Below are 14,132 nucleotides of genomic sequence, written 5' to 3' on the forward strand. Positions count from 1 at the left end.
CATTATGACCGCCTGCTGGATAGCAAGCATGTCCACAGCAGTGATGCATCACGGCACGGAAGCAATGTGGCCTTGATAGGTTGCAAGAGGGAGTTGGTACCACTTATGCACAAACAAGTTACCTAATTCCCATAATTGCTCTGGGGGTGATGAGCTCTGACACTATGTTCAGTCACATCCCAGACATGTTCAATCGGGTTCATATCTGGCAATCTGGGAGGCCAGCACATCAGTTGGAACTCACCACTGTGTTCCTCGAACCATTTCATCACAGTCCTGGCCTTATGACCGGAGCATTATCTTGTTGAAAAATGCCACAGTCATTGGGAAGCGTGATCGTCACGAAGGGGTGTACGTGGTCTGCAACTGGTGTACGGTACTCCTCGGCCGTCATGGTGCCCTGCATGAGCTCTACTGGACCCAGGGATGCCCACACGAATGTTCCCCAGAGCATAATGGAGCCATCATCAGCTTGTCTCCATCCTCCAGTACAGGCGTCAACGAGCTGTTCCCCTGGAAGATGACGGATTTGTGCCCTCCCGTCAGCACGATGAAGAAGGTATCGGGAGTCATCAGACCGTGCATTGCTCTGCCACTGCGCCAAAATCTAGTGCCTGTGGTCGTGTGCCCATCCCAGTCATAGCTGACAATGTCACTGTGTTAGCATCAGCTGCATAGGCCCATCATTGGGAGTGTATGGTGCACTGGGTGTTCAGATACACTTGTACTCCGCCCAACATTAGTCTGATGTTTGTTCCACCACAGTTCACCACGTGTCCTGTTTTATCAGTCTGCTCCGCCAATGGCATCCCACATCTGTAATGAGGGGTGGCCACCCCACCCCACGGTGTCTGGACGTGGTTTCACACTGGTTTCGCCACATGTTGAAGACAGTCACCACAGCACTTCGTTGTGCAGTTTCTGAAATGCTCGTGCAGAGTCTCGGGCCAACACAATCTGCCCTCAAAGTCAGATGGACCGTGAGTCTTCCCCATTCTACACACAAACAGCACACTCACTGATGCTACAAGCACCATATCTGTGTCTGACTAGAAGTCGTTCTCCACCAGGTGATGTTGCTGTCACCTGCATGGATTTACATTGTTGGCAGGTCAGTGGTCATGATGTTCTGGCTCATCAGTGTGTAGTTACAAGCTGCTAAGTCACAAACAGTTGATGTGAGAGTAACAGGCAAACATTTTGAAAAATAATAAATGTTGATAGAGCCTTTACAATTCTATAATCAAAGGAAAGAAAAGAAAAGGAAGAAACGGAAATGGCTCTGTAAAGTCTAAATCGGGAAAGATTTAAGGTGCGAGAAATAATTCAGAAGTTAGTCCCAGCAGTTAGGTGAAGAGTGGAACTCTAGTGTACTAATCTTCATGCAGTTTTGGAATTAACACTACCATACAAGTTGTGTTTTTCTCATTCTAGACAACACACACTTTTCTGAAGTTCTTTTATATTCAGGAAGCATGTTTTCCATCATAATTCATGATTTACATTCTTACCAAACATCCATTTTAAATTAACATCATTTGTGTCTGAGAAGGAATTCTGGTTTTCTTGTCACAAACTTGGAAGAACATTACATATTATTACATTAAAACAATTTCACTTGTTCTGGTTGGGTCCACAGTAAACCACCAATTAGCAGTGTGTGTGAATTCAAGCGAACTGCAAAAATAATAAAGGCTATAAAACTGAAAAACAGGCAAATAATGGATGGAAATTTATTCTTCATAATCTACTTGTACATTACATAGTAGTAAAGGTAAGAACTCATCTAACAGCACATGTGCTGAGTCTTGACAGGCAAATGAACAAGGCAGAAAACTTTTCTTTTCTTCAGATGAATAATTTTTTGAGCAGTCATAGCCAGCACAATGTATTGAGTTATTTGTGTGTGTGTGTGTGTGTGTGTGTGTGTGTGTGTGTGTGTGTGTGTGTGTGTGTGTGTGTTGCGTGTGTGTGCTCCTTAGGCTAAAAAGGATTCATCCAAGTCTTGTACCTGTTGTGACTCAGTACATATACTATTCAGTCCATTGTTACATTTACTCCTGAAACATTTGCATTCTACCAGGACTTACTACCATACTCATTTTCATAAGGCACATTCATGAAACGGTAGGTATTAAATGCTACTGGTACTGCATCTATAAAATTAGGAAAACTGCTATTGATAATTCAGTGTAGCAAATATGCACCACTTACCAAAATGATACCCAATAATCTGCCCCAGTCGATGAAAGTTGAGCCAGAAGACAAAAAAGAGCTAACCAAGCAAGTAGCCAATAACTTGATCCTGCTGTGGCATAATCTTTGTAAAGAGTACCTTTTAGTTTTCCTCTTTCTATCATTTCAGCAGTTTCATCAGGTTCATCAAAGTCATCTTCTTCATCTTCATCAGGAACGGAGCTCTGAAATAAAAAATAAAGTTGTCAAAAGACACCACTACATCTTTATCTACATCTACATCCATATCCTGCAAAATACTGTGAAGTGCTTGGCAAAGGATACTTCCCATTATACCAGTTATTAGGACCTTTCCATTCAAATATGGAGTATGGGAAGAATGGATGTCAAACTGCCTCTGTGCATGCCATAATTAATCTAATCTTATCTTCATGATCCCTATGGAAGCAGTAGGTAGGGGGTTCTAGTGTATTCCTAGAGTCATCATTTACAACTGGCTCTTGAAGCTTTATAAGTAGGCTTCCTCAGGATAGTTTTTGTCTGTCTTCAAGTTCAGTGAAAGACTGGTAAGGCATTAATCTACTGGCACAATTCAGTGGGCAGTGGTCAAAATGTTTTCATTTGCCAATGTATATCATGAATATTTGTAGTCATTCTTCCTCAGGTGCTTCTTCTGTCATGTTTATTGTGTACATAAGAATAAATATTATCTGTCTTTTGTACATGAAAATACTATGGGACATAAAAGTATGTGCTGGATCACAATACTGTAATTGCAAGTAGTGCAAACAATAAGATAACCTAACTGTGCTGCCAAAGAAAACTACACACATCATAACAAACTGTTTACAGTCATTCAGTTATATGTTTTATTTTTTATAGACCATTTATGATGCCTAATGTAAATAACTGAATGTTTGGTTGAAAACATTAATAAACATTGAGTTGTGAAAGATGGATACTATTTATTGTTATCTACATAATAAACATAATTCTGCTATATGAAATGTGACAGCTAACTTTGTATACAAAGTAGTGTGGCCTATACTGGGTAAAAAGAAATAATTGATCAAATGCCTAAAAAGATATTTATTTTCTAAACGGAATGATAATCTCATAAGAATAGATATAAGCATACACTTACTCGTCAGCAGCATGCACATGAATAAAATGTAATACAAATATTAGCTTTCAGAACTAGTGGCCCTTGAGGAACAAGAGGGAAATTGGTTGGCAGGTGGTGGGACGAGGGTGGGGTGGACAGAGCAGAGGGAGGGTGAGGGGGGAGAGAGAAAAGAGAGAGAGAGAGAGAGAGAGAAAATGAGGCACTGAGTATGAGAGTCACGCAGGACAGAGGATCAGGAAAAGTAGGGCTTAACTTTCTGGTACAGTCCCAGAGGAGCACAGTTTCTAAAATATGAATCTCTAATTCTAAAAGTCAGTGTTGATTGCATAAAACTATGTGATGAAAATCAAATGTTAGCTGACAATATTCTAATTGTAATAACAAAAAATGAAACATACATATGTGGATCCAACTGACAGTTGTTTTTTCATTGATGGTTCCACAGTCTTTTCTGATTCTTCTTGATTGCTGACAAGCAGATTTATAAAGTCAGTTTTCTGTGTCATAAGTTCACTGAAAGTACCCTGGTCTTCTATTCGTCCCTATAAAAAGAAGTAGAAGCTGTATTGATATTGGTATTCTAAAGTATCCAGCAAAAAAATTGAATACATCATATCTCTTTAAGTTTACTTGAGTTACCATTTCTGTAAGAAAATATTATGTTGGTGGTTGTTCAACAATATGGCAGCGCATAGCAGCAAACATTTATAACAATCACTTCCTTAAGACAACTGCGAAAATTGATATAACCAAAAACATAAAAGCACTATAGTACAGGTATGATGCAGAATCACAAACACGGCTTGTTTTAGTCAAGAATTTAATAAAGAGTAAGAAAAAACAAATTCCTTTCAACAAAAAAGCTATGGAAAGAGGTTCCAAAATATTAAATAATATTCAGATACACTAATTTATCAGAGATTGTTTGAGCATTTCTTCAAAAATAAGGTTGTGATTATGGACAGACTGGATGTTAGAAGAGACATTCAATTCAAAATGTCCTCCTCTCAGTTATTCACATTTATACATATTACAAAAATGTGTGTGAGTGTGTGTGTGTGTGTGTGTGTGTGTGTGTGTGTGTGTGTGTGTGTGTAGTTTCCACATCTTCTCCTAAACCACTGGACTGATTTCAACCAAATGTGCAACACATAACCCTTATTGTCAGCAACAATAGCTGTTGGGGTAAGAAACACATACCTACACTCCTGGAAATTGAAATAAGAACACCGTGAATTCATTGTCCCAGGAAGGGGAAACTTTATTGACACATTCCTGGGGTCAGATACATCACATGATCACACTGACAGAACCACAGGCACATAGACACAGGCAACAGAGCATGCACAATGTCGGCACTAGTACAGTGTATATCCACCTTTCGCAGCAATGCAGGCTGCTATTCTCCCATGGAGATGATCGTAGAGATGCGGGATGTAGTCCTGTGGAACGGCTTGCCATGCCATTTCCACCTGGCGCCTCAGTTGGACCAGCGTTCGTGCTGGACGTGCAGACCGCGTGAGACGACGCTTCATCCAGTCCCAAACATGCTCAATGGGGGACAGATCCGGAGATCTTGCTGGCCAGGGTAGTTGACGTACACCTTCTAGAGCACGTTGGGTGGCACGGGATACATGCGGACGTGCATTGTCCTGTTGGAACAGCAAGTTCCCTTGGCGGTCTAGGAATGGTAGAACGATGGGTTCGATGACGGTTTGGATGTACCGTGCACTATTCAGTGTCCCCTCGACCATCACCAGTGGTGTACGGCCAGTGTAGGAGATCGCTCCGCACACCATGATGCCGGGTGTTGGCCCTGTGTGCCTCGGTCGTATGCAGTCCTGACTGTGGCGCTCACCTGCACGGCGCCAAACACGCATACGACCATCATTGGCACCAAGGCAGAAGTGACTCTCATCGCTGAAGATGACACATCTCCATTCGTCCCTCCATTGATGCCTGTCGCGACACCACTGGAGGTGGGCTGCACGATGTTGGGGCGTGAGCGGAAGACGGCCTAACGGTGTGCGGGACCGTAGCCCAGCTTCATGGAGACGGTTGCGAATGGTCCTCGCCGATACCCCAGGAGCAACAGTGTCCCTAATTTGCTGGGAAGTGGCGGTGCGGTCCCCTACGGCACTGCGTAGGATCCTACGGTCTTGGCGTGCATCCGTGCGTCGCTGCAGTCCGGTCCCAGGTCGACGGGCACGTGCACATTCCGCCGACCACTGGCGACAACATCGATGTACTGTGGAGACCTCACGCCCCACGTGTTGAGCAATTCGGCAGTACGTCCACCCGGCCTCCCGCATGCCCACTATACGCCCTCACTCAAAGTCCGTCAACTGCACATATGGTTCACGTCCACGCTGTCGCGGCATGCTACCAGTGTTAAAGACTGCGATGGAGCTCCGTATGCCACGGCAAACTGGCTGACACTGACGGCGGCGGTGCACAAATGCTGCGCAGCTAGCGCCATTCGACGGCCAACACCGCGGTTCCTGGTGTGTCCGCTGTGCCGTGCGTGTGATCATTGCTTGTACAGCCCTCTCGCAGTGTCCGGAGTAAGTATGGTGGGTCTGACACACCGGTGTCAATGTGTTCTTTTTTCCATTTCCAGGAGTGTATTATAGTTCAGAATATTTGACTTAATAAACAATGAGATGCCTGAAAAACTGCCACATTGTGGATGACATTTAAAATTTACTTCTTTGCTACTAACTCTATTCGCAAGATATATTTTAGGCAGTATCTACATGTACCACTCATTTTATGAGACACAGAACAGGAGATATGACATTATAAATATTGAGGTTTGTGAAAAATGCCGCATCATGCATGAAGCTTAAAAACATTTATTCTTTACTACTACAACTCTCCTACAATCAAGTCAACTTAAGGAAATCCCTGATGCCTGGCAGTGCTTTTGACAGCTTTCAACTGCAAAGCACAAACAGCTGTAGGCAAAAACAATATTCACCTATAGAGCTACGAAGAGGCGCTACCACAAAGACGTTTAAAAATGTTGAGTAGTAGACATGTGAAGCAGCTGTACTTATACATTTGTACATTATGCATATTTCTTTATATGACTCTTTCATAATTTCAAAGGTGTTTTCATGAATATATGGAAATGAAATGTTTTTGATATTAGACTGCAAACACTGGCAAAATGAATACCTGGACAATGCCAGGTTTGTCAGCTAGTAATAAGATATTAAAATGACAAAGTGTCACCAACTGGAAGTGCCTGTGTCTGGCTAAGGTATTTGATTGCACAAAAGAAAACATTTTACAGTTATCTCACAAATAAGTGTAATTGGCTATTTGATGGAAGATTGGTTAGTCATTAAAATGTTGTCTGTATATACTTGAGTGTATTTCTGAACTTGTGAACTGTTATTTAGAAACTTTGTCTACTGCATATATGCTCACTATATAACAAACAGGAGACTTAGGGCCTGTATCATGTAACTACATCTCTAGCCTTGATAATTGTATCAGTGTGGCATGGAAGAGAGTATTTGTATTTGTATTTGTATTTATTTATTTATCCTGTGGATCACATATTGTACAAAGTACACATGATATAGGACAAGTCATTTTTCTTAAGAAATATGTAGTTTGGAGAAAAAAATAGGCAATGGACTGCCATTTAAAAAAATGTACACAAAATTGTTCATTGATGAATATAGTAACTTCACATACAGAGAATACAAACAATTTCCATGGGGAACTAAGAAACATGTAGGCGATGTAGTGCTGCTTTAAATTTACACAAATAATCAATGAGATTACAGAATAGTGAAAATATCAACTGGAAACACAACAGAAACATGTAGGCAATGTAGTCCATAAGTTTATTCAGGTATGGCGTATAAAACTGAAGCCACATAGTGATGATCAGATCTTGTAACTCAAGCAAATGGAGGTGATATTGATTCCTACATTTCACCTGCTGTTCCAAACAGTCCCATACTTTTCTATGGTATTAACATTGCACAATTTATCAGGCCAGTCAGGCTGTAACAGGAAGCATGAGAGTTCGTCAAACCAGGAATACACATCAGCCTAGTGAATGTGGCTGTTGTGGTCTTGGAGACAGGAACCTCCACCGCTTACACATCATGAAAGTGCAGAAGAATGAGTAACACTTGGTCACACTTGATGGACCAGGCCCAAGGCATGCTATGACAAGCATCAGAAAAACTACTCTGGCCTGAATTACATCCATCTGCACAATAAGGGTCAAATGGCTCACTGAGTCTTTGGTGCACTTGAGATCATTCATTATTTGAAAAACAGGCAACACTGTGACTCATCAGACCACACTGTGGTTTGTAAGACGATACTAAAGGCCTCCAGTAGGCTACTATCTAATGTCTACATCTACATCTACATTTATACTCCGCAAGCCACCCAACGGTGTGTGGCGGAGGGCACTTTACGTGCCACTGTCATTATCTCCCTTTCCTGTTCCAGTCGCGTATGGTTCACGGGAAGAACGACTATCTGAAAGCCTCTGTGCGCGCTCTAATCTCTCTAATTTTACTTTCGTGATCTCCTCGGGAGGTATAAGTAGGGGGAAGCAATATATTCGATACCTCATCCAGAAACGCACCCTCTCGAAACTTGGCGAGCAAGCTACACCGCGATGCAGAGCGCCTCTCTTGCAGAGTCTGCCACTTGAGTTTGTTAAACATCTCCGTAACGCTATCACGGTTACCAAATAACCCTGTGACGAAACGCGCCGCTCTCCTTTGGATGTTCTCTATCTCCTCCGTCAACCCGATCTGGTACAGATCCCACACTGATGAGCAATACTCAAGTATAAGTCGAACGAGTGTTTTGTAAGCCACCTCCTTTGTTGATGGACTACATTTTCTAAGGACTCTCCCAATGAACCTCAACCTGGTACCCGCCTTACCAACAATTAATTTTATATGATCATTCCACTTCAAATCGTTCCGCACGCATACTCCCAGATATTTTACAGAAGTAACTGCTACCAGTGTTTGTTCCACTATCATATAATCATACAATAAAGGATCCTTCTTTCTATGTATTCTCAATACATTACATTTGTCTATGTTAAGGGTCAGTTGCCACTCCCTGCACCAAGTGCCTATCCGCTGCAGATCTTCCTGCATTTCGCTACAATTTTCTAATGCTGCAACCTCTCTGTATACTACAGCATCATCTGCGAAAAGCTGCATGGATCTTCTGACACTATCTACTAGGTCATTTATATATATTGTGAAAAGCAATGGTCCCATAACACTCCCCTGTGGCACGCCAGAGGTTACTTTAATGTCTGTAGACGTCTCTCCGTTGATAACAACATGCTGTGTTCTGTTTGCTAAAAACTCTTCAATCCAGCCACACAGCTGGTCTGATATTCCGTAGGCTCTTACTTTGTTTATCAGGCGACAGTGCGGAACTGTATCGAACGCCTTCCGGAAGTCAAGAAAAATAGCATCTACCTGGGAGCCTGTATCTAATATTTTCTGGGTCTCATGAACAAATAAAGCGAGTTGGGTTTCACACGATCGCTGTTTCCGGAATCCATGTTGATTCCTACATAGTAGATTCTGAGTTTCCAAAAACGACATGATACTCGAGCAAAACACATGTTCTAAAATTCTACAACAGATCGACGTCAGAGATATAGGTCTATAGTTTTGCGCATCTGCTCGACGACCCTTCTTGAAGACTGGGACTACCTGTGCTCTTTTCCAATCATTTGGAACCTTCTGTTCCTCTAGAGACTTGCGGTACACGGCTGTTAGAAGGGGGGCAAGTTCTTTCGCGTACTCTGTGTAGAATCGAATTGGTATCCCGTCAGGTCCAGTGGACTTTCCTCTGTTGAGTGATTCCAGTTGCTTTTCTATTCCTTGGACACTTATTTCGATGTCAGCCATTTTTTCGTTGGTGCGAGGATTTAGAGAAGGAACTGCAGTGCGGTCTTCCTCTGTGAAACAGCTTTGGAAAAAGGTGTTTAGTATTTCAGCTTTACGCTTGTCATCCTCTGTTTCAATGCCATCATCATCCCGGAGTGTCTGGACATGATGTTTCGAGCCACTTACTGATTTAACGTAAGACCAGAACTTCCTAGGATTTTCTGTCAGGTCGGTACCTAGTATTTTACTTTCGAATTCACTGAACGCTTCACGCAAAGCCCTCCTTACGCTAACTTTGACATCGTTTAGCTTCTGTTTGTCTGAGAGGTTTTGGCTGCATTTAAACTTGGAGTGAAGCTCTCTTTGCTTTCGCAGTAGTTTCCTAACTTTGTTGTTGTACCAAGGTGGGTTTTTCCCGTCCCTCACAGTTTTACTCGGCACGTACCTGTCTAAAACGCATTTTACGATTGCCTTGAACTTTTTCCATAAACACTCAACATTGTCAGTGTCGGAACAGAAATTTTCGTTTTGATCTGTTAGGTAGTCTGAAATCTGCCTTCTATTACTCTTGCTAAACAGATAAACCTTCCTCCCTTTTTTTATATTCCTATTAACTTCCATATTCAGGGATGCTGCAACGGCCTTATGATCACTGATTCCCTGTTCTGCACATACAGAGTCGAAAAGTTCGGGTCTGTTTGTTATCAGTAGGTCCAAGATGTTATCTCCACGAGTCGGTTCTCTGTTTAATTGCTCGAGGTAATTTTCAGATAGTGCACTCAGTATAATGTCACTCGATGCTCTGTCCCTACCACCCGTCCTAAACATCTGAGTGTCCCAGTCTATATCTGGTAAATTGAAATCTCCACCTAAGACCATAACATGCTGAGAAAATTTATGTGAAATGTATTCCAAATTTTCTCTCAGTTGTTCTGCCACTAATGCTGCTGAGTCGGGGGGTCGGTAAAAGGAGCCAATTATTAACCTAGCTCGGTTGTTGAGTGTATGTGTTGTTTGGCCCACTGAAGATATGCAACCTTGTGTGCTGCTGTGAGAAATGGCCTTTGCATGTTTGCAACTCCAAATTCCCACTGCTTGCATTTCTTATTGAAATGTTCAATAGGAATCTGGGTGAGATGGACCTGCATCCATTGACAACAGCACTTCCTGTTGGATTTGAAACTGAGGTGACACTCACTTCCAGTCCTATTCACTTAAGATCTTTTTACAGCCAGTGCTCTGACAATGCATTATGTGGCTGTGAGTGGTATACCATTCTCTGTAGACACTTTGAAACACTAACAAACTGTTCAACTTAATTCACAGAGAGATCATAGCATGGCCAGTTACATTTGCTCCTTTCTGCCTCATGCCAGTTCTTCACAATCTACAGTAACCCAATGCGACCAGCATGCTCATTTAAATGAGTGACTAATAATCTGTCTGAGAACCTCTCTCTCTCTCTCATACACAAAGAGACAGAGAGAGTCAGTATTATCAGATATGTCTCTTTCTGTCACTGACTTGACACTGAATACTTATACAGTTGTTTTTCTGTCTTATCTTATGACTGTTACATTAATGGAAAATTCCACTGAAATACAAAGAATGAAATGAGTGCAGAAGATGGCTCTTCCCCTGCATTATGTCTCTCATCATGTGAGAAATTGTGTACATGTTGTCTCTTCAGATAGATATTTTGTAAACTTTTCTACAATTTATCTTTAGAGATCATTCTTGATTTATAGAAACCTGTACATTAACAGTATGTATATATAGGTCACATGTGGTATTATACCTACTAACTTATTCCATTAATGGTAATGCAAAATGCAACTCCAGAATGATGGGCAAATGTAATAGATTAGATTAGATTTATTTTCATTCCAATTGATCCGTAGTGAGGAGGTCCTCCAGGATGTGGAACATGTCAGAAAAACAAAAACACATGACAAATATTTACAACTAAAACAAATAAGCTAATGTACCATTCCACAGGTCCCAAGTGGAATGATCGTCATTTTTTAATGAACACTAAGAGTCATTTTACAAATACTAATGCACTGAATTTAAAATAAAAAAGTTTTTTTATTTATTTATAAGGTAATAAACATGTAATACAACTACTGTAATACTTATTTACAATGAACACATTACTGCACTGAAATGGTGCAGAAGTTAGATTATACTTACACACACACACACACACACACACACACACACACACACTCACACACACACACAAATTTTCAGTGAACACATTACTGCACTGAAATTGTGCAGAAGTTATGTTGTACTTATATACAAATCAGTTGGTTTTACTAAGAAATTCATCAATAGAGTAGAAGGAGTTGGCCACCAATAAATCCTTTAGGCTTCTTTTAAACTGAATTTCATTGGTTGTTAAGCTTTTTATGGCTGCTGGCAAGTTATTGAAAATGTGTGTTCCTGAATAATGCACACCTTTTTGTACAAGACTAAGTGACTTTAAATCCTTGTAAAGATTATTCTTATTTCTAGTATTGATTCCATGAATTGAGCTGTTGGTTTGAAAAAGTGATATATTTTTAATGACAAATTTCATTAAGGAATAAATATATTGGGAAGCTGTAGTCAGTATCCCTAGTTCCCTAAACAAGCTCCTGCAGGATGTTCTTGAGTTCACACCACATATAATTCTTACTGCACGTTTTTGTGCCCGGAAAACTTTAGCTTGGCTTGATGAATTACCCCAAAAAATAATCCCATATGACATTATGGAATGAAAGTAAGCATAGTATGCCAGCTTTTTCATTTTTATATCCCCTATGTCTGACAAAATTCGCATTGCAAACAGAGATTTGTTAAGACGCTTCAGCAGTTCTGTGGTGTGCTCCTCCCAGTTGAATTTATTATCAAGCTGTAATCCCAAGAATTTAACACTGTCCACTTCTTCTATCTTCTTGTCATCGTATGTTAGACATATACTCTTGGGACACCCCTTACAAGTTCTGAACTGCATGTAGTGTGTTTTTTCAAAGTTTAGTGACAAAGAATTGGCTAGGAACCAGTGATTAATGTCCACAAATATTTTATTGGCTGATCTTTCTAAGACTACACTTGATTTGCTATTTATTGCAATGTTTGTATCATCAGCAAACAAAACAAACTTGGCATCTGGTAATGTTACTGATGAAAGGTCATTGATATACACAAGAAAAAGTAAGGGCCCCAAAATGGAACCTTGTGGGACCCCACATGTAATTAGTTCCCAGTTGGATGATGCCTGATAGCTTGATACATGTCTCTTTCCTAATAACACCCTTTGTTTCCTGCCAGAGATATAAGATTTGAACCATTTTGCAGCATTTCCTGTTACACTATAATATTCTAGTTTACTTAAAAGGATATTGTGATTTACACAGTCAAATGCCTTTGACAGATCACAAAATATACCAGTTGCCTGCAATTTTTTGTCTAATGAATTAAGCACATTTTCACTGAAAGTGAAGATAGCCTTCTCAATATCAGAACCTTTTAAAAATCCAAACTGTGACTTTGACAGTATGTTATTTGAGATAAGATGGTTATAAAGATGGCTGTACATTACTTTTTCGAAAATTTTTGAGAATGCTGGCAACAGTGAAATTGGACGGAAATTTGATGCTATTTCTTTATCTCCCTTCTTAAACAGTGGCTTAACTTCAGCATATTTCAGCCACTCAGGAAATATTCCACTGATAAACGACTGGTTACACAGATAGCTTAATATGTTACTTAGCTCAGAATCACATTCTTTAATTAACTTTGTTGATATTTCATCATACCCACTAGATGTTTTTGATTTTAAAGATTTTATGATGGACATTATTTCTGTTGGGGTAGTGAGGGTCAAATTCATATTATGGAAGTTACTTGAAATGTCTGGTCTAAGGTAATCCATAGCAGCATCTACCGAACCTGACAACCCCATCTTTTCAGTAACAGTTATAAAATGTTTGTTAAAAAGTTATGCAACACTATACACATCTGTCACCAATGTATCATTTACTCTTAATGCTATTTGTTCCTCTTCATGTCTGGTTCTACCAGTCTCCTCCTTCACTATATCCCATATTGTCTTTATTTTGTTATCTGATATGACTATCTTTTCCTTGTAATATATTTGCTTTGACATCCGTATTACAGTCTTTAATATTTTGCAGTATTTCTTATAATGTGCTATAGCATCAACATTGGAAATGTTTCGGATTGACAGATACAGTTTTCTTTTTGTTTTACAAGATACCCCTATTCCTCGAGTAATCCATGGCTTCTTTGTAGACTTTGCTCTAACCTTGGTAAGTTTTGGGGGAAAGCAGTGTTCAAATAAGGTAAGCACTTTATTAGCAAAAATGTTATATTTTTCATTCATGCCATGAGCACTGTAAACATCAGTCCAGTGAATGTCTCTGAGGAGTGTCCTAAAATAATCAATTTTTGGCTTACTGATTACCCTCTTGAGCTCAGATTTAACAGATTTTATATCCTGTTCAGTATTAACATTTAACACAAGGAACTGCATGTCATGGTCTGAGAGGCCATTGACTATTGGTTTTGTAATATAATTTTGTTCATTGGACTTTTCTATAAAGATATTATCAATGGCTGTTTGTGAGCAAGTGGCTATCCTAGTGGGGAACTTTACTGTGGGAATTAAGTTGAATGATAGTGTTACTAACTCAAATAAGTTCTTATTGGGAGAGTCTTTAAGGAAATCTACATTGAAATCACCAGCAACCACTATTTCTTTGTTTTTGATTGTTAAATGGGCCAGTACAGCTTCAAGGTGGTTTACAAACAGATTAAAGTTACCTGCAGGTGCTCGATATACACTTAATATTATGAAAGATTTTTTGTGAAAATCTAATTCTGTTGCACATGCTTCCATA

At 40.2% G+C, this 14,132-nt stretch overlaps 1 protein-coding gene across 2 annotated transcripts in view; it reads right to left on the minus strand.

Annotated features, from left to right (window-relative positions):
- Positions 1-14,132, minus strand: part of LOC126163187 (ATP-binding cassette sub-family C member 4-like) — a 310,113-nt gene that overhangs the window by 95,029 nt on the left and 200,952 nt on the right. For both annotated transcript variants that reach the window (XM_049920140.1, XM_049920139.1), the window contains exons 12-13: positions 3,721-3,864; positions 2,215-2,420 (exon numbers count right to left, since the gene is read on the minus strand). In XM_049920140.1, the coding sequence (XP_049776097.1) occupies positions 2,215-2,420; positions 3,721-3,864 (350 nt within the window). The remainder of the gene's footprint in view (positions 1-2,214; positions 2,421-3,720; positions 3,865-14,132) is intronic.

This window comes from Schistocerca cancellata, chromosome 2 (genome assembly GCF_023864275.1).
Source record: "Schistocerca cancellata isolate TAMUIC-IGC-003103 chromosome 2, iqSchCanc2.1, whole genome shotgun sequence".
In the NCBI taxonomy this organism is placed as follows: Eukaryota; Metazoa; Arthropoda; class Insecta; order Orthoptera; family Acrididae; genus Schistocerca; species Schistocerca cancellata.